Source organism: Aythya marila (assembly GCF_965140915.1).
Source record: "Aythya marila genome assembly, chromosome: 1".
Classification (NCBI taxonomy): domain Eukaryota; kingdom Metazoa; phylum Chordata; class Aves; order Anseriformes; family Anatidae; genus Aythya; species Aythya marila.
The window spans coordinates 32,136,403-32,164,315 of record NC_139042.1 but is presented as its reverse complement, the minus strand read 5'-3'; the positions used below and the strand labels follow the sequence as shown (position 1 = coordinate 32,164,315).

At 40.8% G+C, this 27,913-nt stretch overlaps 1 protein-coding gene across 2 annotated transcripts; it reads right to left on the bottom strand.

The window, feature by feature from the left end:
* SUGT1 (SGT1 homolog, MIS12 kinetochore complex assembly cochaperone) lies at positions 1-26,558 on the bottom strand. 2 transcript variants are annotated; one of them, XM_082763245.1, is made up of 13 exons: positions 26,451-26,558; positions 26,308-26,353; positions 23,651-23,741; positions 22,945-23,014; positions 22,486-22,556; positions 17,660-17,713; positions 16,030-16,044; positions 15,008-15,077; positions 14,461-14,557; positions 13,361-13,468; positions 2,148-2,238; positions 1,132-1,313; positions 1-559 (listed from the first exon to the last, which is right to left on the bottom strand). In XM_082763245.1, exons 1-13 carry the CDS (start codon positions 26,495-26,497, stop codon positions 458-460), a joined length of 1,044 nt encoding a protein of 347 aa, XP_082619371.1. In that variant the 5' UTR covers positions 26,498-26,558; the 3' UTR covers positions 1-457. The 2 variants fall into 2 exon arrangements, with proteins under 2 accessions (XP_082619371.1, XP_082619372.1); XM_082763246.1 differs by having other exon boundaries at positions 2-559; positions 15,008-15,042; positions 16,028-16,044.
* Positions 26,559-27,913: the final 1,355 nt, after the last annotated feature.

The window sequence follows — 27,913 nt, the reverse complement described above, 5'->3', positions numbered from 1 at the left end:
GAAGCTTCTGTATAGAAAAAGTTATATTTACAATTTTATTTAGCAGAGTTAAAGAGCGAAGAATTGTAACACTGTTGTTGAGAAGTGTTTTTACCCAAAGTTGCCAAGATCTAATAAGTTATGGAGCAGAAGTATCGGGCGTAAGGCAATGAACCTGAACAGCCCAACAGAGATCACCCATTCCCCAAAGAGCAGAGCTGATAAAGGTGGTAAAAAATTTAGACTGTTTGACTCAATCTCCAAAATTCAGACAAAGATGATGAAAAGAGAGGTTCCACTCGTGACTACACCTTTAACATCTGCAGGTGAAGGAATTTCTAAAGCACGCAAAATGTAAAGACAATTCCTGTTTCCAGGGGAGCATTCAGTGCTTTGAATCCAAGAACGCTATGTCCATACACAGTGGTCAGTACATGACTTATGGCAACACAGAGATGGTAAGAGATTAAAAACAGGATTAGAATTTTTTCCATTCCATGTCATCAGGAGGATTTACTTCTACCTTCCTTTTACCAACATCTGACCAGTTGGTGCTCAGAACCGTGCCTCCAGACTCCATCTGCAATATAAGAAAAAAGCTTGCTTAGTTTCCTAGAGGTAGTCTAGTAACACAGAAGTCACATTTCTTGCAACATATTAACAAATTCTGAAAAACCTGATGAATTTAAACCTCACATAGAAGCAATTTACATGGGAATTTGGTGTGTATATTGAATGAAATTTGAAAAAGCCATCATTCCATGACCTTCAGCCTAGCAGTGCTTGTTTTCCATACTGGACATTACGAGATGCTGATAATAAGCAGCTTTTAGAGGCTGTCGTGTTGTTGCAAAGGAGCTATATGTAAAGAATTAAGAATAATTTGATCCTGTCATCCTGGGCAGCAATTCCAAGCCTTACAGGAAGCAAAAGCTGCATTCCCTTTGATAACACTAACTGAAACAAAGAAACCAGCAGAGCACAACCTTTCAGTGAGACCTGTTACACCAACAACTCCCACTGAACCACTGCCATTTATCAGAGGCCCAAGATTTTGGTGGGTGGAAGCCTCCTGACTTATGCAGAGCTTAGTGTAACGTGTCACTCTGCAAAAGCTACACCCTTCTTTAGAGACAAAGAGCACAGACTTACAAATGATTTGTTCATGGCACGTTTCACTTCATCTGTACCATCTGAATAGATTTGCTGAAAGAGTTTATTTAAAGCAGCATCTCCTTCTAACTTCTCGTTCTTCTCCTCTTCTTTGATTTCAACTACCAGTTTGTCCCAGTTCCTTGTGTAGTGAGAGGAGGATGGATATAAGTGCTGGGTGTCTGAAAAGGGAGACGTTAGTTAGCTAAGAATCTTCTCACTACTTTTAAAGCTGCGTTCTCCAGAACAGACATGGTATGTATTTAATGAATCTGAAATAATGGAGTATGAATCTGAAAAATGCAAATGGTTTCCTCCTTGCAGATATAAGCATTGCAATGAAAAAATATAAAGGGAACAAAGAAATGCTAGAGACCACATTCAGCAGCTGCAAAGTTTACTTTCAGGTAAATAATTATATTATTTAGCTATCCAACAAAGAAATTCTGGACAATAACAACAAAAATAATTGAAGTCAAAATGAGGCAGGAGATATTGGCTGACAGGAAGGAAAAAAACAGCCTACAGCCACAGAAAAATGTGAGTTAAACTGCAAAAATATCTGAAATTAATAAATCAGGACGTCAACATTTTTTCAAAGATGCCTTGTTAAACTGTCCTGAGACACTGCAAAAGCATTCAAGAGAGGTGAAATACTTAATGATATTTAATTCTTTAAGCAACAATATGCCCATAACAATGCAAAGAATTGCAAAACAGTAACTGAAATAAACAGCTAAACAGATAAAAGCCTGAAGGAATTAATGACAAGCATAGATCCTCAGCAGTTCATCAGATTAATAGAAGTTATGCCTAACCTTAATAAATTTTAGTAATGCCCTGCAGACTATTTCTGTCATTTTCTGGTAGTGAAAAAAAAAAAAAAAGAGTAAGTCCTTTCATTGTAAATACAACACTATGATTTTATTAACAGCTTTTAACACACCAATTATTATTAATATCTGCAAGTGCCTTGCCAAAAATAAAGCATTTAACACTTCCTTCAGATAACAAACCTGGTGTAAATTGCTTTAACTTCGGAGAATCTCCTTGTCCCTCTAGCTTCTCCCATCTTACAGCTTCTGGCTTCTTCATTTTTATTTCAACCTACAAAACAGAACACGAAGAACAAATTAATCCAGATGGCAAACAGTTCTGAGGAACAGGTTCAAATTAGTTGGATTCTGTAGCAGTGAGGAAATAATTAGGTTGGTTTTAGAGACGGTGTCTAACATGAAGCCTGCATTAGAACAAAACATACCTACCTTACCTTATGAAGTTATAGTACTTAATGACACATCAACTAAACTCTTCATGCTCAGCTCTTGCATGAGTTTCATCCTTTCGTTTTAGTACCACTTCCTTGTGCTTACTATTCACTCTCCGTAAATCACAGCATCCCAGAAGTAACAACCAGCTGCGGTGTCTCTACACTGCCAGGCACCAAGGTGCATCTTACGCATCTGTTTCTTGCCAACCAGCTCTGATAATTAAATAGTGCTCCTGAATGACTGCAAAATCCAAGCCCTAGGTTTACATCCCATCCAACAAAACCTGACATATTCAATGTATACTACACAAACCAGAGAAGCATCCAGAGACGGTGCTCATCTTCCCATTGAAAAAATTCAGAAGCTGGATTCACTTGGTTCGCTGAACACACGCTGCTACAGAGAAAACTGCCTAGTACTCATTGACAAAACCGGCAATTAAAAGTGGATATGGTTGCAATTATCATAGGAGAAACAAAATTGAGTTAAGCGTGTCATGCCCCTATTCACAACTACCCGTAATCCCTTTAGACAGCCATATTGAAGCAGTTTCTCATAATTAACCTTATCCTTGGTCAGAGGATTACCAAGTTGCAAAACAAAGACTGCAAAACAGAGTGCCTAGTGTCACTTGTAGATGACAAACTCCCTTCAGGAAGCGTCACAAAATTCTTACGATGCTATCAACTGACTTAAATCTCCGCTTGCTGAACTTCAGCAGCTCCGTATTTGTGCACAGCTTCGTATAAGGGAGCTCTTAGTTCTACCTAAAGCCACTGCGACCTGGGGATCCCTGCAGACCCGAGAACAAAGGCACCTCTGTAAAGCTAACCCCAGAGACCCCAGCAGCACGCTCCCTGCACAGCATCACGTTGATCCGAAATCTGAACTTTATTTATTCGATTCTTCAAGTCTGTCACTGGTGAGTAACAGTCTAAGATGCCTTATAAAAATAAAGAAATGAGCTCATTTAAGTCTCAAAGCTGCCGTATTTGGGATCATGCTGCATTTTAAGAAACAGAATATTTAATTACCACTGCTCCACTTTTTTTTTTTTTCCTGGGGAAACTACTGCTTCCCTTGACAAGTTTAAATATACATTTTCTACCACTAACTTGTACTAAGTGGGAACAACAAGTTTAAGACACGAGGCACGGAATGAATGCCCTTCAAGGCAGGATAGAGCTTCACCCTTAATAAGCACAACTTACACGTAGGTGACTTCCCCACTTCCTCTATCTGCTGTATTTCCAATGTTTTTAGCACCCTTACAAGTCCCAAAGTGAGCATCACAGTATCAATCTTTAAAAACGAGGAAAAGGTATCAGTCACAGAACAAAAATAGTCAAAGAAAAATCAAATGCTGTATTATTCTAGTTGCTCAACCTACTGCCCCTAAAAAAATCCCTCATTCAAGTTTAATATTTTAATCTCTACGAACACAAATTTGTTTTTAACTGTGCAGAAGCAGCATTCAAACTGTGCCAACGATTATTACTCTCCAGCAGCTCTAGAGGATACAGCAAATCTTCCCTCACTGGGTTCTTTTAAAATGGCTGCCGAAATTACAGCCACAAAGTTCATGTTACAAACTCTACACTCACAAATCGAATGCTTTGTGATGAGCACAAAGAAACTAAAATATTTTTACACAGCTACATGTACAAGAAATAAGTAGTTTCATCAGTGCCAGAATTGGCAGGTTGTTCTTCTTGTTTTGGTTTGTAGTTTTTTTGGAATGGATTTGGATCTCATGAGTCAAACATTTAAGTTAATTAGCCACTAACAAAAGCGCTAATTAGCCAGAAGTAGAACACTGAGCCTTAATTTAAAACAACCTGTCTCTCCTCCACTTCCTACAGAACTCTCCTCAAGTTGTGGCAACTGTATTGCCAACCCCAGTGCGTGTTTAAGAGGAGGAGGCCTTAATCTCAAAGTTTTTAATACTCTAATTAACAATGCATCCCCACTGAACAGCCTTAACAAAAATAAAACAAACAAACAAAAAACAACAGCAAATTCACAATGCTGAGACTGCTCAAACCTATACCACTTCAGTTTTCCTTGTTTGTTTCTCCTCTTGCCCTCGTGCTCCAGGTTTCCACCACCATCTTTCAGAATCTCACAGACTTTCATCTGCACTGAAAAGAACGAACTCTAATGCAACGTAATGCTTAATGTGAACTGCTAAACACAGATGTTTTCTTCACAGAATACAACCTTCCTCAAAGATCCCTTTGGCTGTTCAGACTGCTCTGCCCACACATTTAAGAAAAATCTTTCTACTTTTGCTGCTCCAATAATCCCCCTCTCCTTTCTTCCTCTTCTAGCTCTTACACTTTCCTCTGCAACTGGCCCCAAGCCTGTGCTATACAACAAACATCCCCAACCAAGGAAGAGGAAATGCTACAAACTAATTCCCAGCGTAAGATGCAGATTCCTTAAGCCTAAACGTTTCAACGCTGCCGAACTGGAAGTACATACAGCTGAGAAATGGAGACAGAACACGTTTATGACATGATTAATCCTTTAGCCCATCTACTCCATCCACTTCAATTCAGCTCACTCATTAGGCAAAGTTGCAGGCAGGAGCAAATGGAGCAAAATCATTAGCTGTGCACCATTATACAAGCACATCTCCAAAATATAAAGCTGTAAAATTCTGCTTGTGAAGATGCGCATTTCTTCAGCTTGAGAGCTTTATTTGATCTGAGAAACATCTCTGAGTCCCAATTATGTGCACAAATGGCAGTAAATGCATTTTAATGAACATTTTAAAGCAGATACGGATGGCTATCACACAGACAAGTGACACATCATTGATGTCACACCTAACACACAAGTACTGTTAGCTTTTTCCTCTCCTTGGAAAAAAAATTCAGTACCCAGGCAAGAGAAATACATTTCAATGTTTTGCCAACTACTTTGATATAACATTTATATTTCATTAAACGTATGCCTCATGCCAACTTCAGAATAAGACAGGAAAAATGATTGTAAATTAAATGCTTTGCATGCCAGTTTAAGAAGCTGCCTCTGGTTGTTATCCATTTAATCACATGCTACTTCAAGAACTTTGTTCTGTAACAAAACACCACTGGAAAAAAAAAAAAAAAGAGGTTCAAAACCTTCAGGCACACGAAGCTTAAGTAAAAGGTAGGTCCTGGTTATTCTACAAAATCACGTTCACTGTGCATTAACACTACAATGGGCTGTTGTGCTGAGGCTGTGTCCCATTGCCACAGTTACTCCTTTCTGAAACAACTTGTTACAGAAAGCAATAAAAGGACAGAAGCACTGACACTGGCGTTCATCAGGAATAAGAAGTGAAGGACAGTGAGATTCCCAGAGGAATGTTGTTTTACCCCCATCTGGTACCCACTGTCTCTCTCCCTGTCACCATGTACCTCTGCTCCACCTCCTCTGTCCCATCCCATCAGGTAGCAGCACACAAGAATAAAGATATTTCCCCTTCAACCTTTTCTTCTTAATGTTGAAGAAGCCCAGTTCCTCAGCCTCTCCTCGTAGCTCGTGCCCTCCAGCCACCTGCCCATCTTGTTAGCCCTCCACTACATTGATATCTTCCTTCTACTGGGAAGCCCAAAATAGGACAAAACACTCCAGATTTGTAAAAAGTTCAAGTGCAGAAATAATCCACTTGCTGTTGTGTTCTCCTTTTTTAAGTTCCCCGGATTTGAGGTTCAAAGTGAGCAAAGTAAAAAGGAAAAGACACGGGGAAATTTGACAGAGTAATTCAGGCAACGCTTCTTTGAAATTCTCCCTGAGAAACCCACCCTGCTGAGACAAGCGTCAAATCGAGGAATCATCATCGAGAAGAGACCACACGAGCAGTGAAAGGATACAGGGGTTTCTACTCACGGAAGTAACAGATGCTTTAAAAAAAAATAACAGATTAAGACAAATTTGTTTGCATCTGAATCCGAGTGCTATGTATGGGAGAGATGCCAGAAAAGACCTCAGCAGCAATCTTATGTTTCATTGCTAGCACAAAGGCACAAATAAAACCTTACTTCAAGAAGAGTGGAATAGGAGAGCATATAATCTAATTTTAAGAAAGAATTTATCCCCTTAGAGATAAATACAACACTAAGTTATCAACATTAAGATTCTAGGTAGAAGCCCGCTGCTAAAAAAAGCACCTCAACTTCTGGCAAACTAGGTTCTGCATGAACTCATGCTCTAGGACAGATCTCACCAGTTTGGCTGAGAATATTAAAAGAATTTTGGTGGTCTTTGAAAGAAAATGTGGTATGCACTGACAAGGTAGGAGAAATTTCTTTCAACTCCTAGTGTATTTTGTATTGCACAATTCACGCTAAGGGAAAGTTTGCTTGACAAATTTGTGTTGAGCTCTGATCAGAGGGATGAAGGGAATCGAAAGTGGCAGAGCTTGAGCAGCAGCTCAGCCACTGATTTTAAGACGTGAAAAAAATACCCTTTAAACTTCGGATGTTTTGCTGTATTAAACACGTGGAAACATGAAATCAGGATTTCCAATCATCTCCTCAGTTATTTTACTGAGTTGCTGACTATTACTGAACTATTGACTGTTTTGTCCAAGTAGTAAATTCAAAACGTTGCCGTTTTGCAATCACAGCTTTTTTAATTTTTTTTTTTTTTTTTTAAACAAGCTCTAAGGTGATGACCCATCATCACATTCTTCTATAAAGGTACGACCTATTCAAACTTCTACCTAAAATCATATGCACAAGATGGTATCCTAGTTATTCCAAGACCTTTTATAAATTGCTCATTCTGAGTTCCAGAATCTTTGGTCCATGACTTAAAGTATACTGAGATTAGGATAACTTTCCAGTGTAACCACAAATTATTGATAATTCAAAAAATTGTTCTGTAAAGGTGTTCTAACAGAAGGGATTTAGCAAACACCCTTTGTGTTGTTTTTTTTTTTTGCCAGCTCCATACGATGGATAACTGAGTGTACACTGATCAGTGCCACTTCACTGACATCATATAGCAACCACTCCTTAGAATTTGGTATATTTTACAGAAGGAGCTAGCAATACAGATCAATTTGGTAGCCTAAAGCTCTTTGCCACCACATCCTTCCTGTAAAGCCAATCGTTCTCATATCCACCTTCTCTCAAGGCAGAGAGAAACACTCTTACAGCTTTCCTTTATAGAGTTATATAAAACATGGGCATTGATTCACGTGCTTAAAATCTATTTCTCAATATTAACAAGTTTAAATCTGCCCCAAACCCACCTGCACTCACAAGGAACAAAAAAAATTGAACTTATTCTGAGCCAAGTAATATCACAACAATCATCAGGAAGGTTTCTTTATGCTCTCGCCAGGAAATTGTTCCATCTAGCCCTGCCTAAGAGATGCAAGAGAATGCAGAAAAGCATCCAACTCCTATCTTAAATATCAGTTTATGGTTTACAGAAAACACCCAGAAAGTTTAGGGAGATACGAATCTGCGTGAAAGCCTCACAGAGAGAACTGCAAGCGAGCAGGGAAGGCTGCACTCAAGCCGCTACAAACAACTGGCTAAAAATAACCAAAATGAGAAAGTCTCTTTTAAGGATATGACTGCAAGAACCGATTGCAGTTAAAATAAACCCATATCCTCTGTTTATCTATCTGTGTACATCTGCCTCTGAGTAAAGACTCACACACTTTTTGAAATAAGTTGTCTCAACCTTTCCCTTTACATTTAGCAACAGGCACCAGGGTGCTTTTCCAGTAGAGGTGCCTTGGGTGCTTCAGCGTTTGCAAGGCAAAATGTTGGTTTGAGGAGAAGAAACGTTCCTCTGGGGCACACCAACTGCCCTGTTCTTGGCATGAAGCTGCTGGGAGTGTGCTCCTACCTCAGACATCTCTGTAACAAATGCCAGCTGTGAAAAAAAGTGAGGATTTCTAACACCTTCCTCTTTGCAGCACAGCTTTGATGTCTAATTAAAGGGAAGTTCTGGGATCACAAAGCTGCTTTTAGCCACTTTTTCAAATGGCTCCAAACTGCCATTATCTGCAAAAAGCCCAAACCACTAAAAAAAAGTGAAAACTCACAGTAATTGTCCCCAGACTATTTGCAGATGCAGGAGCAGAGAAGGAAAAGAGAAAGCACTAGCTCAGGTTTCCTTCAAGAGGATAAGGACACACGAAAAAGCAGATACTCATCCTCACTCTCCTCACCTAGGTCTGAGAAACTTCTGAGCAGCACCAAGAGCATGAATAAAGACCCAGAGAAACTCACACACAGCACACATTTCCAAGAGAACATAGCCAAATATTCCCCTGGAATCCCACCTGCTTGACAGATGGAACAGAAGAGGGAAAAGAAAGTGGGGCTGACTGTGCACCAGGAACTGTTTCAGAACATCAAAAATCCTTGCACTACTTGTGCATTTCTATTCCCTGATCTGCTGGACAGAGCCAAGTCAGCTCCTCTGCCTTAAATGTATTTCATCACTCATTTTAGGTCTGCATGCCTGTCATGGGTTTGGCTGAGATAGGAGTTCATTTTCTTCGTAGAGGCTCATATGATTTTGTTTTGGGTTTTTGATGAAAACAGTGGTGATAACACACTCTCTTTTGTTTTTGCAGAGCTGTGCTTACAGAAGACTTTTAGTGAGCACGCTGGGGATGCACCAGGAGCTGGAAGGAGTCACAGCCCGGAGACAAAGGGATGTCCCACGCCATGTGGTGTCATGCCCAGCAATAAGAGATGGGGGAAAGAAGGAGGAGGGGGAATGTTTGGAGTGATGGCATTTGGATTCCCAAGAAATCATCGTGTGTGCTGAGCCCTGCTCCCCTGGAAGTGGCTGAACACCTGCCTGCCAACAGGAAGCAGCAAATGGATTCCTTGTTTTGCTTTGCTGGTAGCTTTTGCTTTACCTGGTAGCTGCCTTTCTCTCAATCAATGCATTCTCATACTTCTGCCTTTCTGATTCTCTCCCTGTCCCACCCAGAGAGAGAGAGTGGCTGCTTGGAGCTGAGCTGCCTGCCAGGCTTACACCACAAGGCCTTTTTCCTGTTACGATGGGAGCAGAAGGAGAATTCCACACAGGCAACTTCCAAAGAACAAACTCGCTCCAGCCTTTACATTTTGGCTCCCTCTGCTGGAAATAAATAAAACAAGCAGCACCGCTAGCAGGTACCTTTTGTTAACTGCTGAATGCACTGTGCAGTTCTCAGTGTGGTGCAAATCTTCCCCACCTCACTCGACACCTGAACACAACTGGGGATGGCCACCAAAATACAACAAATCCTACCTACACACAAAATCCCTCCTACTTTCAAAGACCAGACCAGCTTCTATTTATAAGACACAAATCTCTAATTTACACGTAACTTTTGGAGCTGCTGCTACCTTTTGCTCTATCAGGTTAACCTAGTAATGTTTTCTAAGCAGTCAGACACCTTTGCCAGATTGGAACTTAACCAGTAACATCAGAGAAACAAGGCCTAATGTAGCAATTGCATTTTTTACTGTTGACATTCTCTGAGAGAACCAAACCTTTAAGCTCTGTCTGCTGTTCGCAGTCACTTCAGAATCTCTAATTCTGCAAATAAAACCAGGGCTATTTTCTCCTCCTGAATTTGCATCTTTACCTTTATTGTTTTGCATTTGTCAAGCGATGCTGAATTTTAAGCAGTACTGAGAGATTCATCTCCAGCATCTCTTACTTACCAAAACAAGCACAATTGCTTTATTATCTGCCAGCTCTCTTGTTTCATCCTCCATCCATTACATTTATTAGGTCTAAGAGGTTTATGTGAAACTCAAAGTCTATCTAGTGCAAAACCTGCCTGGGTGTTACGCTCTGTTTCACCATATAGTTGGAAAGAAAGACCAGGAGCAATCCCTCAACCTTTGCCCTGCAGAAATCCAGGCTGGGAGCTCAGCTAAGCAGGAAGGAGCCACAGTCTACTCCAAGTGGATAGGATTCCTTCTGACGGAATCACAAAGGGACTCTGAGAAAGCTCTGGCAGGGTAAAGTTCATCGGAAAGGTGAAGCCAGGGACCACTGTGAGTCAGGGAACCAGCCCAGCACGCAGACCCCGGCTGAACCCAGTGGCTCTGATAGCTCTGGGAGAGCACAAAAGCCACTGCTGGAAGCCAGCGAGCTCATCCCAGAGGCTGTGAACATGAGAATGATTTTCTCCAGCCATGTCCTAATCTCTATCTGTACTTAACCTGCCAGCTTAAAATATCCGTTTCTCAGGCGCTGCTATCAGCAGCTCAGAAAAAAAACCTCACCCCTCTCTAGTCCTTAGCTAAACAGTCTTCAAACCTTCCAACACACAGCAAGACGAACAGACCTCACTAAGTCTGTCAGTGCCATAAAGACAAGAGTCCTCCCAAATACAGCCTCCTGTCGCCACTCCTCTGAGTCTTTCAAATCCCGTCTAGCTGTGATATGCATGTAGACTCTGGGGAGCCTTTTCCCTCCTCTTGGCCCAGTCTGCACTCTTATCAGGGCTCTGGGTGGGTTTTTGTTTTGCTTTGGTGATGTATTGGTTTGTTTGTAATGAGAAAGAGAAGAGACAGAGGTACTCCAAATGAATTGCCTGGCAGAGTATGGTTTTTGTTCCAACAAAACATGCTTTTGAAGCAAGTTTCCTTTCACATCACATTCCTTTTCACCATCCTGGTTCACACTGGAAAACCATTTAAGAACATGTGAACAGGACTCCTCTTGGATGAAAATAAACAAGACACGTTCCAGGAGCCCACATAACCTGCTTCCACTGCTAACAAGACCTCAGCCCATCCGGTCAAAGAACCAGATCCAGTAAAACGTTTGTATAATCGGGAAGACAATAGAATTAAGTCTTCCTTTCCAAGTCCTTACAGAAGAACTCCATGTAAGTGACACAAATTCCTTTGTAAAGAAGTATTAAGATGCTTTATTCAAAGTAATAACTATATTTTCCATCCTGCTCATGTGAACGAAGCACATACACAAAACTGTTGCAAAGAAATGTGCATCTCTAGTATTCAGACAAACACTGACACTGCACCATTTCCCTTAAAGAACTTAGAATATTTTACTTTGAGAAACACTAAGTCTTTAAAGAGCACTCTGCATGCTTCACCATCCTTAATGCAGGCCTGCTATAAAATATTTTCTTCACTGAGACTCCATCTGCTGGTCAGTACTGGAATTAGCTGATGCACCATCCAAACTGTATTTTTCACTGTGCTTTCACAAGTGTCCCCCCTTTATTTCTCTTTTCCACAAGAGGAAGTACGCACAGAAGCGCTGACTTCACCTGTTACAACTCCTCCTGTGTTCTCCCCTACCCTGCCTTGCCTTAAAATTATTCTCTCAAAACCACACAGGAACAGTAACATTTGGAAATAAATGCAAAATTCTTACACTTCAGACACTGCTTGAACACAACAAAAGCTTTTGCGCCACTTTAAGAATCTCAGCCTAAACCATGCTCCAGACTCCTAGAGATGATTCAAATAATTAACCCAGGCTGGGGATGGTAGCATAGGAAGACAGCCGTAATAGTTTCAGGAGTGCTGAGACACAGGCCTGATACTTCACAGAAGTAATAGCAAACTCCAAGAGCTATGAAAAGTCTAACACTAGCTACAAAGGAATAAACGCAAACAGGACCTCACAGCTGCTCATTTGGACAGGGCACCTGTCCATTCCACTTACATTTATATATATAATAACAGAGTAGCAGACTTTACACTTAATCCAAGCACTCGGTTTCATCTCCCGCTTTGTAAGAACTCTGTCAGGGAGTGTAGCTATAGGACAAGGAGGAATAGTTTTAAACTAAAATGGGGTAGGTTTAGATTAGGTAAAAGGAAGAAATTATTTACTGAGGGTGGTGAGGCCCTGGCACAGGCTGCCCAGAGGAGCTGTGGATGCCCCATCCCTGGAGGTGCTCAAGGCCAGGCTGGATGGGGCTTTGGGCAACCTGGGCTGGTGGGAGGTGTCCCTGCCCATGGCAGGGGGTTGGAATTAGATGGTGTTTAAGGTCCCTTCCAACCCAACCATCCTATGATTCACGTGATTCAACCAGAAAACCTGCCCAGCTTCCTTAGTGTGAGGAGTGGAAAAACAAGACCAACTTTGTGGAAATCTTCTCATGTCATCTTGAAGTTCCTTTTTCCCTGAAAACACGCGATAACTTCTATAGGTACCTTTCTGCAGCTTGCAGGTACAGTGGAACATGAGAAAGCAATGGAATTTTCAAAAGCTCTATAAAACCAGTGTTGAAACAGAAGGAAAGAATGAAAAACATTTACTCCTGCTTCAGAGGTAGGTTGTCTGCAGAGCCAAGTCTGAACATGTCTGTCTATGTATTATGCTACGATATGCCACACCAGAACACAGTCAGTTCCTTATTGTTCTATACCTGTCATCTGGAAGACCAAATGCTGAGGTAAAAGCATTCTCTCTAATGCCATGCAACTTCCAAGTGTCTCCAAGCAAGCATTATGACAAGCCTTGTGAAAAGCCAAGAACAGGTAACTATGAGTAACTTTTACCAGCAGGAAAAAGTCATGAAAGGGTCAAGAATTATTTCAACCCTGAAATCCTACAGGTCTGACATTTATTTTAGGCACATAAAGATGACAATACTCTATAAGACAGTATCGACTCCTAAAAGTTGAGTTAAAAAAAAAATCATTCACGCTTTCCAAATACCCCAAATGTAAAAGTAAAGACCACAGTCATCTTTCAACAGCAACAGTTAAAAGCATCCTCAATGTAACTGTGATTTGCACTTCAGTAAGCAACATATCACGTCACTAGTTCTGATTTTTGCACAAGTTTAGAAAGCTTTCCACTGGCTGAAAGGCACCTTGAAGAAAGAAAAACATTTCTATATGAAAAGCAAGACATTATGACTGCGGTAATGAGACATGACAATAGAGCAGAAACATTTTCAACGTCAGAAACAGACAAAGAAATGATTTACACTAAGAAGAGCTTACCTTTGTTGAAAGCACTTTAAATGTACTTTGCTCTGGCACTATAGAATGAAGAAGAACAAGCTTTAAGTTGTAGTCTTCACCCGATGGAAGTCTCACCGATGCACTCATCTGTTAACAGTCAAAAACACATCTCTGGTCATCTTTAAGAGAAGTTTTCCATTTCCGAGTAAAGGATTGTCATTTGGCACCAAGACTAAGTGATTCAATTAACGAGCCTTCGCTAGGATACTTAAAACACCAGGCATCAGAATTTCAGGTACCACCACTACGCTCCTGCATTATTCAACAAGGTGTTTTACAGTACACTACAAAGATGAACAGGAGATTTCGTTTTTTAGCCAGCGTGCACTCAAAAAGCCTATTATCTTGTCAGCTTGATCTGCGTTCTTTAGGGAAAAATATGGCAAATGAAGTATCAACACTTTCATAATGAACCATGAAAACAATTTGCAACTTCCCTTCTAATAAATGCAAGCTATGTTAAACTCCTGTGAGCACTCGCCACAAGTTAAAGCAGACAGGATCAAACAGACACTTCTGTGCCTCACCAAGTACCAACTTAGTTGAGAATAACCTACCTGCTCAATATTCCCCCTTAATTAAACAGTCATCAGTACCACATATGGCATTACAACAGTGATTACAGTACTTCCTTGAAACACGCTTTGTTGCCATTATCAATTGCAGTGATACAAAAATCGAGATGAACTCACCCGCCGTTGTTTTTCCGTAACGGTACTAAAGCACGATATTACTTATTCATAACTGTTTTGAGAGTACCTTGTTTCTGTCCGTTCACATTCCAGACGCATGTACACACAAACACTTTAACTTCAGATCACCTCCTCCCCCAACCCTCCAAACACCCAAGCAGCTGAAGAACAGCTGTTCCTTCTGCAGCATGCACAACACACTCTGGCTTGTGCATAAATCCTACGGACCCTGCTGTGGCAACAGCTCCCTGTTCACTGTACATAAAAATGCTCAGGCAGAAGACCACTTCTGCCACTTTTTCCTGCTGTTCCAGCAAGTGATGTTCCCTTTTAATAACTACGCCTCGTGAAATTTAAGGATGTGTATCAACAGCCAACATAAATCACCTCTTTCTCTGAGAACTGCACACGGACGTCATCCTTCTGCGCGTTCTTGATCATTATAGTCACGATGACTTGAGATTCTGTTTGGTACCAGTCATACCTTCAGAAAAAGAAGCAGGAAAAGTTATCTGCAAGGATATGTTTAAGAACAAAAAGAAAAATCCAAAACCCACAAAAGCTAAAACACTATTATGTAGTTTAAGGGGGGGGATGGGAGAAGATGCACAAAATTAGACTTCTTCCCCTTCCTTTAACAACACAGTTGCAGTCTTGACAAGTAGTTAAAGAATATATATATTTTTTTTAATCAATAAATTTGTAAGAAGTGGGCCACATTCTTAACCAATTCATATTATTATTTAATTTAAGAAAGTCAAATAGCTCAAAAAATTACCTCTACCAGGCACTATGGGCAGGTCATTTCACTTACACTGCCACTTTGTGAAGTTTCTGCAGAATTACTACAATCATTATCTTGCATCTCCAATCAGCAAAGAACAGTTATACGTCAATTATTTTAATTCTCGCAGCAAAACAAATGACAACTTACTTGATCTTTGATGACAGAGGTTGCTGTTGTGTATTCTGGTTGGAACACATTGCATTGGGAAGTTGTATCAGTAAGAGAAAATATAACAGACATATATAAATAAAGACAAATCACTTTCATACTGATCATTTCTCCTGACTTATGCATGTGCATTAACGTACATAAGAAAGCTGGAACTCTTCTCTCCTAGCCATTTATGACAGACTTCAAACAATTTACAGACTGACAGTGTATATATTTACAATACAGGGGTCACACATTTGATAAACAGCAATTGAGTTCAGCTTCAACTCATTTCTTTTCTGAATAAGATCTGAAAGACACACAGTGGCTATGCTGCTCATCTTTAAGTCACAAAGAAAGCTTGAAATAGATCTGAGAACTTCAGGCGTAATTTTCCAACATAAAAAATCCTTTTAATGGTAAGATTTGTCTTTACATACACCCATCATTTCTGTACACTTTCCTCCTCTATCCTATTACTAAGGCATAAAAAATTGAAGCAACTACGAAGAAGGGAGCAGAACACCCAAAGCAACTTCACATCCTGGTCTCCAAAAAAAAAACTAACCAAACAAGAAGGGTCACTTTTGATATATCTTCTAATTTCCAATTAAAAAAGAAAGACTCTGCTGAATTACAAAACCAAAGGAAGTCTGAAAAAAACACGTGCAAGCTACTGGGGAAAAAGAAGCTATCTTCTAGCAATTACAAGTGAGTTGGCACTGATGAGATGAGCTGGTTAATTTGTTTAAAATTGGGCCACAGACTGCTAGCAAGAAAGTTAAAATTGACTTTAATGAGTGCACAGCAATTTCCAGATTTGTTCACCACTCCTAGGTTTTCAGCATTCAAATTTTGCATCCTTGGTCTCAAAACAACGTGTTTAGATCCTTCAGAATTTTATCAAATAGAAAAGATTATTTTAAAATATTTGGAAGCTTCCAGACACCACAGAACTCTAAAAGCACATTAAAGGCAAGAATCAAAGCAGTAAATATATTAAGGAAGACACCTTACCATTTCTGTCTGTGAGCCTGCAGGGGGAAAAAAAAAACAAACATTTGTATTTTCAGAAAAAAACATTTGACTTACATGACATCTACTCCATCTTTCTTCAGTTACTCTAGCCATTCTGCATTTATCCCATTCTCACCAGTACAGAAGTTAAAGACACGCCAATTCTACCTCTAGTCTTCTGCTTTAATGGCCCTTTACTTTTATTCATGCTACCCATTTCAATCACCAACTTCTGCAAAGAAACAACTAATATAAAACATGTTCTGATTAACAAAAGGAACAAGCTTCCCATATTTTCCTTATCAGGAAACTATAGAAACCTTTTTTTTTTTTTTTTAAGGTAATCAAAACCGTGGCACAAAAAAAAAAAAAATCACTTCCTACAAGTCTGTACTAGGATATCATGCATACATAGAAATAGGACCGAGTTCTCATCAAATTTGTATGTCATACTGGGCAACCACAGTTGACAAATGAGATAGAATCCTGACAGACAGTGTTTCAGATTAAATGTTTCAAAAGAAACCAACTTTTCCTTTGGTCCTTCATACTCTGTACTCCTAAAAAGGTAAATCTAATGAAAACATAATTTTAACTTGTCACGAAAAAAATGCTTTTTTTTTTTTTTTATTTTTGTTGTTGTTGCTGTAGTAACAGAGAATTAAGAAAATAGCTCAAAATAAAAAAAGAAAAGAAATGAAGAGACAAGATAAAACAGTGCAATTTCATTTCCCCAGACAAAACAAACTGGGAAAAGTAGTTATGATATTTGAGAAATGTGTATTATAAACTCTTTCTCTGCAAAGGCAGAGAAAGTTTTCACTCGAGATAACTCTCCACAGGTAAGACCAAGTGTATGCCCTACCACTTCTATGGTTTCTCCAAACAAACCTAAACCTGGTAAAAACTACCACCAGGTGCAGATTTGTAAATTCCTACATAACACAAAAGGGTTCTCCTCTAGTAAGTTGGTAATCAACAGGTCGACATGAACTTGTATTGTTTCTACTGCCCCATTCTCCAATAAACACTGGTGAGGAGTTTTAACAGGCAGAGGAAAAAAAAAAAAGTGAGCTATTCTGCTCATTAAAACCAGCAGGCAGTTTAAGCACTGTAGTAAGCTCTTTCCTGGGGTATCATGTCATAGGAAGATACAAAAGGAAGCTGACTGCCACAGTAAGATACCAGAGCAGCAGTGAGTACCCAAAGGCACTCTCCATGTAGAATGAAAGAGTGACATCACCAAATTTCCACTGCTCTTTCCAACTTTAGTTTCTGCAAGACTTGAGAACTTATTTTGATGTTGGTTTTAGAAAGAAGGCTGACAGGCTTCCACACTTAAAATAAGCTGGAAAGTACATGAAAGGGAGTTAAAATTGTCTGAACTTGAAATGAGTACTCCTCTGTCACATATTATTATTAAAATCATAATATTAATTTAACTCTGTACTAAAGAAGAGTTCAGAACATATAATTGAAAGAAACAAGGGATAGGAAAGTGAAACTTAAAAAAAAAAAAATAGCTCAAAATAAAAACCAAAAACTCTGTTTCAAGAAGCAAGCTGTAAACAATACAGATTCAAAGCAGAGGCCACATCAAATCCTGCATCAAGTAAATGCGCTTTTTCTTACCGTTTAGTGTTTCCTCACATCTTTTGATCCAAATAGTAAAGGTATCATCTACATCTAGAAGAAATCAAATACAGTAACATCAAGACTCTTCAAGCACTACATGTATTGAATAAAGAACAATTTCTTTCAACCACCAGCTGGAACAAATTCATCCAAATTTGCATCAATTTATTAAATTGTAATTATTATTTCCCAGTATCTTCTCGTATAACCTCTGCCATTTCAGTTAAGCTTTAAACATTTTTATACAGCTCTACTATTTAACTCTGTTACATTTAATTAACTGAAATTAATTTGTAGCACACCAATTATATTTTTTTGTCTGGACTGACCCATTTATACTACTGCTTTCCAAGCTGCTCAACCTTTATATGGCAGTTGGAAAGCAAGAAGTACTGTTTCACACACTTCTCCATTATCCTTAAAATCCTTTTTCCAAGCACTCAGCCACATGCTGCCTCTCCAGAGAAGTATCAGAAAAAAGAGTCTGTTCTGTGGACAATCCAAAGTGGTGCAAGTTTTCACCAAGTATTTTCTTTTCTCCTGGTGGTTTCACACATACTTTGCATACGCATCTACAGTATCAGTGACATTAGAGATATGTAGGTGCCAATTCCACTCTACACATCAAAACCACAGAAAAAGAGACATTGATAGGTCTAGGAAACAAGCTCCCCAGACAAAAAAAAAAGAAAAAAAAATCACTGGAAAATAGCTAAAAAGGCAGCAGTACAATGGCAGAATAATCTTCTTATTTCAGCAAAATTCCCAGGAAGTCAGGAATGCTACAAATGAAGTAGCAATATTACTGACCAACTACTAAGACTGGCTAAATTTATCTTTTTGCAGTAGCAGGAATTCACATTGAGGGAGTTCACACAGTAAAATTCCCCGCAGAGAGCTTGAGGAAGCTTAAAAAAAGACCACACTGTTCCCAGCCAACATGCTCGTAACACCGAATGCAGCTCCACTGCAGTTCTACAACGTATTCACCTCGATTCTTTCAGATAGCAAGCATACACAAATTCTGAGGTGTGACTTAAAATTGCTACCAACTCCTCAGAAGCATTTCTCTTTTTCCTTATCTTCTGCTATCCCTGCTAATCATCTTCAAAGTTGCCTAAATTTTGAGTTACATAACATTTATGTAACCTCTCGGATGCTGTTAGGAAAAGATAGAAACTGAAATAAGAATATGGCAATCTTGACATTACCAGGCAATCAGCTTTTGGTAAGTCTTTTTTATATCCCTAACAAATCCTGACAACAAAATACCTGCTTTCAGACGGAAATCTCCAACATTAAGCAGAGGGGACCAAAAGGCTGCCTTCAATTACCCACTGTATACCCAAGGCATACGGGCAACTGACCTGGACTCCTCCAAGTGTACAGGGAAAGGAAAGAGACCCAAGATGCAGCAAAAGAAGTTCCGATTAGAAAAGAAAAATACTTTACTAAAAGGGTGGTACAACAGTGGAGCTGACTGCCCAAAGAGGCTGTAACACCTTCAGACTCAGCTGTCATAGGATCTAAGCAAACACATGCAACTTCTAAGTTAATTTGACCAGGGCATGGAGTTTCCTGAGCTCCAGTGCTTCCCTGAAACTTAACTGTTTCTCTAATTTTCAAAGCTTTACACACCATAGCCCCCCAAAACAGCTCTCTGAATTTTTGCACCTGGGAACAAAGCTTATTAATTAGAAAGGAAGTGAAATGGAGTAAGTTCAAGGGCCTAAAGCAAAGGGAAACTGAAACAAATCTACACTGATCCAACCTCAGACTTTCAGCAGCAAGTGATGAATTTTCTTCTTAATTATAGCCTATGACAAGATTGCCATGCAACACAAACTTCAGTAAGAAAGGCCTGGAGTTTTCTGACTTATTGCCCTAAAAGATCTCCTTGCCAACCACTGCCTCTTTTCCTGCATACCAGCACATCACAGTTAGAGGCAAATTTATTTACTACTCAGTAATTAAAGTATTCCCCTGAGGAATTTACCAACAACTCCTAATAACTTTCTAATTCAGAAAGACTACCTGGGTCTTCACTTGCACCTACCGAGACATTTTCTTTAAAAAGTTGGCAGAATTCACCTTTACTAAATCCATTAGGTGGTCACAGCAAAATTCAAGAACATTTCTCAAGTGTAACTGTCCTAAATCCCTGTGATGTACCAAAGAGCAGCAGATCATGCTGCTTTTTCAGTCTGAGGCAAATTAGTGAACTCCATACATTCACATGCGTCGTCTCCTGATGGAGCGCAAGAAATTTTGCTTCGTAATGTTATTTTATAAACTCAAGTTTTTATTTACACATTCAGTATTCATTATGCACATTCAGTAATCCATCGTGCCAAGTCCTATTTAGCTGTCACTGTAGGTGGGTAATGGGAAGCTTGCTGTAGTTCCGTGAGCCCATCAGCACTACCAGTAATGAGCACAAGCAGCAAGCCCATCTCCCTGAGCATTACAAAGACTTAAAACAGACCTTACATCAGCAAGGAACATGTAATGGTGTACTTCTGCCCCCTTGTGTGGCAAAGAAAACAGCCTTGTCAGCAAAGAATTCCCTGCCACAGCAATTCCCTGTAAGGCAGCAGCAGCTAACATCTCTTTATCACCTGCTTAGTGGTTCCTTTTCCCATTTTTATTTAATTATAGCCTTTTTTCACTTTGCACTTAAATAGAGGTTAACTGCTATGCCAAAATGCTTGTGCTCACAAGTCTTTCCACCTAGGATCCAGCAAACATTCCACAGAACTGCAAAGGCAAATTCTGTCACTGGCATGAACCCACCAGCAAGACGGGTGATATATTCAAGAGAATCACCTAAAAACCTGTATTTTTCAAAGAAGTCTTCAGGAGACCCCTCATCTCACAATAGCCCATAGGATTTGTAATGATGAAGAACACTGGAAGCAAGTTTCGGATGAGAAAGTAGTCAGGAAGTACAGGGAACCTTCAGAAACATTTCAGCTGCGTCAGCAGCAAAACTGACATATTAAAATCAGACAGGCAGACGTCATGCGATTCAGCACAGGAAGAGGCTGTGCTGTTGGTCAGGGATTCTGAGTTAGCCAGAAGCATGCTGGTATTCACTGCCACAAAGATATCTGCAGCCCAACGTGCTGCCCTACCCTACAACGTAAGTAGGATGCAAGGCTGAAGAGAATGAAGAAGTGATGCTCTGGCCTCAGAAGGTTTTGTGCATACCGTGTATTTTGAACAACTCCAACTGACAAGAAAAGTGATGAAATCTATGCACACAGAAAGCTCAGATCGATAGCAATTACTCGCAGTGAAGATGAAAAAATAGAGAGAATTTCTGGCCCTGTCAGCCACTAACACGAGATTAAAGTGACTACTGATTCAATTCAGGAGTTACGGGTTTTCAGAAATAAATAAGGAAAGCCACAGAAGTAAGTAAGGAAATCAAGTAAGGAAAGCTACAGAAATCACAAGAAGGAAGCACTCCCTTTCACAGGAAGATCCAAGAAAACTTGCCTAGACTATAAGGACTCATCCAATTTTCTCGTGTACCAAAAAGGAGAGAATACCCACTTACCCAGGCTACCAGAACTGAAAGAACTTGTAAGCAATTAAAGCTTCAATTAAATCCTTCAGCTCCTATTCCAGAGCACCCTAAACAGAAGATGACAGTTGCTGGAATTCCACCATATCACCATTATCACTTCAATTCTGCTGGCTTCAGCACTCAGGCCTTTCAGAGGTCTGTTTCAACACAGCAGTTCACAGGCATTTTTTTTTTCTTTAAAAACAGCAGTTTTCTGCAGACTTAATGTATTGAAAGAGGAGGCTGAATAACTGCCATAGTGGGAAGGGGCACAACCACTTGGCAGAAAGAACTTTCATTAACTTACTCTGCCATCAAACTCCAGTTTTAGATCAGAGGAGCAGGTTGCTTATTTGGGAACCACAATCTAATAACATTTTTGGTAAAGCTTCAGGCCCCTGGCACTGTTACAGATAACATACCAGGAAAATCTTAGATCACGACAACTCTTATCAGATTAGCACACTTTGCTGTGTAACTTTTCAAGGTGCTTTTCTTACAATTTCTTTCTGCTGTTGAGAACAAAGGGAATGGAATGAGCTGAGTTGCATTTCAAATGTGGGATAGGCAAAAAGAAAGGAGTTACAACCATCTTGCAATTACTTTGTTGTGTGCTTCTCTGCATCTTACAGTAAAGCCTTCTGCATTGAACTACTCCTTTCCTGCTTCTAGAAAAAAAGTCGTATTTTTAAAAGCTCTAATTCTCCCCGAAATAAAACATGCACAGTTCCAGCTGGGAAGCCAACACTTAAAGAAAAAAAAAAAGAGAATAAATATGTTTCTGTAATGAAGTGATATCTAGTGGGAGGTAAAACAAATTCATTTTGTCAGTTCAAATACAAGTTGCATGCTCTTTCTGAAGACCAGTCCACCAAATGGTTTAACTAAAAATTTCAGCTACAAATAGGACGCTTTTTCTGTTCAGAAACTTTTCTATGACACTTAATGCCATATCAGTGCCATCATTTATCTGCAAGACCTCTGGTGACCAGGGAAACACCTCCATTTAATAAGGTAAGAAAAGCAGATTACTGGCTAACAGTTTTGATACACATTTTTACACAGTGTTACACTTTCAGGTAGGGATTTGCTCAAGTCCTCCCAAAAGCCAGATCCGTTCCAGATATCTCAAATCAGGCACCCAACTCATTAGCCTTTAAAAAAAACACTTGTTCTTCACTTTCTGCTTACACATTAGAGCCATTTTTTTGACATCAGCAAAGGAGTGTTGTGCACACATCTTAATACTTACTGTCCAGCCTCTGTCCCTCTTTGAACGACTCTAAAGCAGAAGCGTAGTTTTTGATGTGATATTCTCCTAACCTGACACAAAGAAAAACACAAGGAAGAGTAATTACTTTTCAATCTCGTCCACATCCTGAAGATAACAATATCCTTAGTTTACATACTGTATTGGTTAAAAGTACGTGTCGGAATTTAAATTGTGTAAGAAACTTGTTTTTGAAATGGTTAAAATGTTAATATAACTACCCCAAAAATCAAGGTACATTTCTTAAAAACAATGTAACAAAAAACATACTATTTCTTCTTACAATCACAGCCTTATTACAGATGGTTTAGAAGCAGTATGACATGGAATTTACTAATTCATGGTGTTGCAAAAAGCTTGTATGGAGTAGTAATTCAAATGCTACCATTGCCCTACAGATTAGCACAATTTAATCGAAGCACAACATATGATGATACACACCCTTTCCTAAGAAGTGCTACAGCATTACTGGGGTTGAGTTCTAGGGACTTCTTTGCATCTGCAACTGCATCTGTTGAAAGTCAGTTTACAGGTGAATAACATTTATGTTATGAAAAGCAGTGAACTTCAAGTCTTAGAGTACACCTTAAAAAATTCACTACTACGTTAGCTTTCTTAGCTTGCACACATCACTCTATTTAATTAAATTAAATTCAGACAAGTGCTACGGACAAAGCCTTCACTCAGCCACAGAGCTCCATAAAAGACAAAGCAGGACTTTTTTTTTAAATTAATTCCATTAATCCGTTTCCCAGGCATTATTCAGTCGCCAACCTCCTACCACAACCATACTCAGTCCCTAACAAAAAAATAAAAAAAACACATCAGGATTGAAGATGCTTACAACACAAAGCTTAAAGCTTGCCAAGAAGTATACTAAAAAATAATTCTGCCAAGATAGCAGTGTGCTAAAATCAACTGAAAAACTGGGCCCGCAGCCTACCCAATTCACTGGAAGTTTTGCAGGTACGAAACACTCAAAGATGAAGACAACTTTAAAAGCATGCCCTACTGCAGAAGCAGCACACTAAGTTATCTATAAGGCTTTCTGTTATTGCTAATTTGTCTGCACATTTACGACATCTGCTGTAGGAATGTGTCATAATACACTTGTAAGAGGATTCTCAGCGTTGCCTGAAGATGTTACCAGCGTAATTCTGCAGAAGAATATGAGCGTAAGCCCGCTGACAATAACACTCGGCATCATCTGGATTCTTTTCCAAAGCTCTTGTCAGCTCCTGTAACGACACAGAAAAACATGAAATGGCACCTCAAAAGTCACCATGAAGATACAGTACCAAGCTCTGTCAATTAAGATTTCAGGAAAGAAATACCCTGAACTGGCATGAATGTTTACCAGTTTTGATCAGTTTTTATCCAAAAAGTTTGAAGCGCAAGGAACTTATCTTGAGGTCTCTTCCAACCTAGAAATTCTGTGATTCTGTGAACCTGCCAATTATATCCAAGTCACGAAGTCTGCTTCTTACTGAGAAGAAAACAGAACTTTCAAATGCCTTAGACAGGAAGTCTAGCGCACAGGTGATCCCGTATGTTCCTACGATTTTCCTACAATTCTCCTATTTGTACAAAGGTCTGCTCAATTTGAGGACGCAGTGCAGTATCATGAACTTAGAATGAACACACAACGTGTCAAAATGCTCGTGCAGGAATAACACGCTCAAAGCACTATAACACAGGATGAAATCCTACATTACATGATATAACTGAGCATGGGAGATGGTTTTGAAGCATGCTGAGCAAGAGAAATAAGAGAACAAAAGACTGGCAGCACAGGGCTCACAGGGAACGTTGCTGCACCATGGAAATAAGCATAAAGTAGTCCCTGGCTAGGGAAATCACTGAGTACACAGATTGAAATAACTGTGTTATACTCTGTGAGACAAGTTCATTATTTTTGCACAGCAATGAAATGGCAATGACTCAATGCACACACCCGGAAAGAAGGTCTCCAACTCTCTCCTTATGAGGGAGAAAAGTTCTCGTCTTTGCTAGAAGACAGCAAGTTTTCTGAAGCTACTACAGTACACGACTACAGTACAGTAATTTTCTAAGTCGACTGGATTTCCACTCAGAATTTAGCATGCGTGAAGGTGGCTAAGATACAGGCTTTAAACAGGCATAAACGTTAATGCAACACAACTGCCAGAACACAGTCCCTCCAAGGCAGAGAAAAAAGGAAGAGCAGAAGGGCCTGCCTTAGCTTTAATTCAGATCAATGCCCTCTTCTCTTTCACTGCTGGCACATAAATGCTTACACCAACCAGGAACAAAGTGGCAACAACAGCTAGCAGCTTAAGATAAACAAACTTAAATTCAGGCACAGGTGAGACAGGAGGCTGAAAGTTAAGGGACCGCCAACCCTTCTTCCCCACTGGACAGAGCACTTCACCAAAACAATATGATGAATGCTTGTTTCATCAGTTCCTTCTGACTCTATCCCTAAAAAATCACCACTTAGGCTGCGAAACATTTTCTAAGGAAAAAGCAAATAGAAAACATCCTTGTTCCACAAAGTGGACTACTTTTCCAACTTAAAGTGACACAAGGAGCCATTGAGGACTTGGCAGCTTTATCATTCGGGCAGTACTTAAACACAGGGGACGACCTTCCAGTTGTATCAGGTGCAGAAAGCCAAAGCACGCGCTTCAGGAATTAAAGGAACCCAAAGTCCTGAGGACACAGTGCACAAATGCCACTCTAAGTCCTGTCAAGTGTGGAGAGAGGCTCCACATGGCCCCGTATACAGTGCGTCACGTCCCAGGTTGTTAATATTAATTACGTGAGCCAAAAGGCCACACCTAGGACCATGCAGGCACAGTGCACCACGTGTAGCACCATGGGACTCACCAGTTCAGAGGTCACCAAGCACAGCCTGCCTCTCGAACCAGCGCTTTTAGGTACGCCCTTTACTGCAACATGCACTAAATAACAACCCTAGAACATTAAATGGTGTTTTGAAGCTGACAAAAAAGTCTCCAAGTCACTGAGCACACAAAGAACTGAAAAATTAACTAGACAAGACTAACACAGAGGAAAATGGACAGATTCTGATGGTACTCTTTAATACTTCCAAAGATCTTACGGTATTTTTAGGTCTTAAATTAATTTTTACTAAGCCAGATATATTTGTTTATTCCAAATCCCTTTTTAGATGCCATTTATCTCCTGAAAAACTTTTGCAAGCAACAGAGGAAACTCCAGAGAAGGGCAGGATTCAGCTGGCCTTTTCTTTAGGGAAAGGTAATCCCCTATTACCTTATCCTATACCACCTACTGCGCTCGAGCAGAGCTGTGCATTTACATCCTCCTCCCTTCCAGGTACGTAAAGAGCTATAGATCTGCCAGTTCTGTCTTCTCTTTACCTCTGTTTTTTTCAAGAAAAATAACCTCTGAGCACACATCAGCACGAGTTAATGGGTAAAACACGGTGGGGGGGGGGGGAAACAAGACAGGAAGACAAAAACTAATAAAGACTGAAGACATTTCTTCAGTAAGCTTGTTTTTCTTCTACTGGTACCAGTGGACATAGAAATTTGAATTATGGCCTATTTATATGGCACAGAAAGGGTTGGCTTGGTGTTGTTTTTTTTTCATGCATCCTCAGGCAGCACCAGGGCGCTCCTCGGGGGGGACCTGAGGGGAAGGAGCCCTGCGGATCCCCAGCTCGTCGGAAGGAGAAGGGAAAGGAGAAGGGAAAGCTGATGGAAAGGAGAAAGGAAAGCTGAGGGAAAGCCTGAGGAGAGCCACCTCACGCCCCCTTCCCCTCCTCTCCCCGCCTCTCACCCGCGCCGCTGCCGCCGGGTCGCGGTCGATGTCGCCGTCCGAGAACCTGCCGAGGAAACACAACGGCGTGAGAGGGCGAGGCGAGGCGGAGGGAAGGAGGGAGGGCGGCGGGGTAAGGGGGGGGGAACCTGGCGGGCGCTCACCGCGGCGCCACAGGGGGCTGAGGCGCGGGAGGAGGCGCCGCCGCCATCTTGCCCCCAGGAAACTTCTCGAGAGGCCGCGGCCGCCGCGCCCCGGGGCCGCCCCGCGCGCGAGGCCTGACGGGGAGCGCCCCCCCCACACCGCCAGGCTCCGCCCGCCCCGCCTGGCGCCTGCCAAGATGGTGGCCGCCTGGCGCCCGTTGTCCTGCCCCTTCACTTCATCCTCCTCCTCCTGCCACGCAGCCCCCCTGGTGTTTGCTCTCCCGCAGCCTCTGGTTTTTAATTTCTGAGGCGGTTTTGAGGCTGTATGTGTAGCCTGGCCGCTGCTGCAGCGCGGAGGAAGGCGGCTGCGGGAGGGGAGCTGCTCCAGCCCCCATTTTGTGGTCGGCTCCCGCTTCCTCCCGTGGAGGGCTGGGGCACTGAGGAGAGACCCTAGTGTGGATACATCAGGGTCACACACAACAGCCTAAAGGATAAAAGCCTTCATTTACACATTAGACTGCTAATAATAAACTCCTGTTGTCCATAAGAGGTCTCCTCCACTTCTCTATCTGACATACACTAAGCTGCCCAAATCACTTTCCTTCATGATAGTCACATCTATGGCAAGAGATACACACAAAGCTGTAACTTTGTGGTGTAGTTTTTCATTTATCTAGTAAACAGGTCAGCAAAACAATCCCTCCACTATTAAAAACACCGTAATGTCAGTTACCCCCTCAGGTTTCCTAGTATTAAAAAATACCCATCCTAGAGGAAAAAGTCTTCATTTTGTAGTCTGATTAAAAGAGTAGCCTGCCTCTTCCAGAGCTTTTGTCAGTGGGAAACAGAAAGCCATGGTCCTAGTAATGCTGCCAGCAGAAGCCCTGCCAGATGCACCACAGCCACTTTGCTGGCGTCGCTTGCTTTGGTACTGCCAGGCTTCCTGAAAATGGGATCAGGGTGTGGGTTTGTGGGTCAAACCTTAACTGCACGGGAGCCACATGATGGGAGAAGAGAGCCACACGTTCAAGTGAAGAGGCAGTTTCAGCTGCCAAAGACCAGGGTAGCTGTGGCAGAGCGCTGCTCGCTAGTTTTATTATTCTGATCAACTAGAGCAAGAGATCCCTGTTAGTGTTCTTTCAGCTTTAGTTTTTCTACTATTTGCATGTTTAAAATTAACTTTATGAATCAATAAATTTATATAAACTTACAGAAAGACGTATTTCCTCGAATTTTTACATTCTACTAATCTCACTAGACATCATACCGATTTTTAATCCACCTCCTGTAGAAGCATCGCAATCGGCTAGGTTGAGCCAACAGCCAGCAAGTACACAGGCCACAAAGCCCTCTGTGATGAATGGATGGCACCCCAAAATTACATGGAAAGCTTGGGGCTGTTTAGAAGATATTGGGAAGCAACAGAAAAGGCCACTTCTTGGACACAGCTCAACTTTCATTTGAGCTCCAAAGCCAGACAGTGA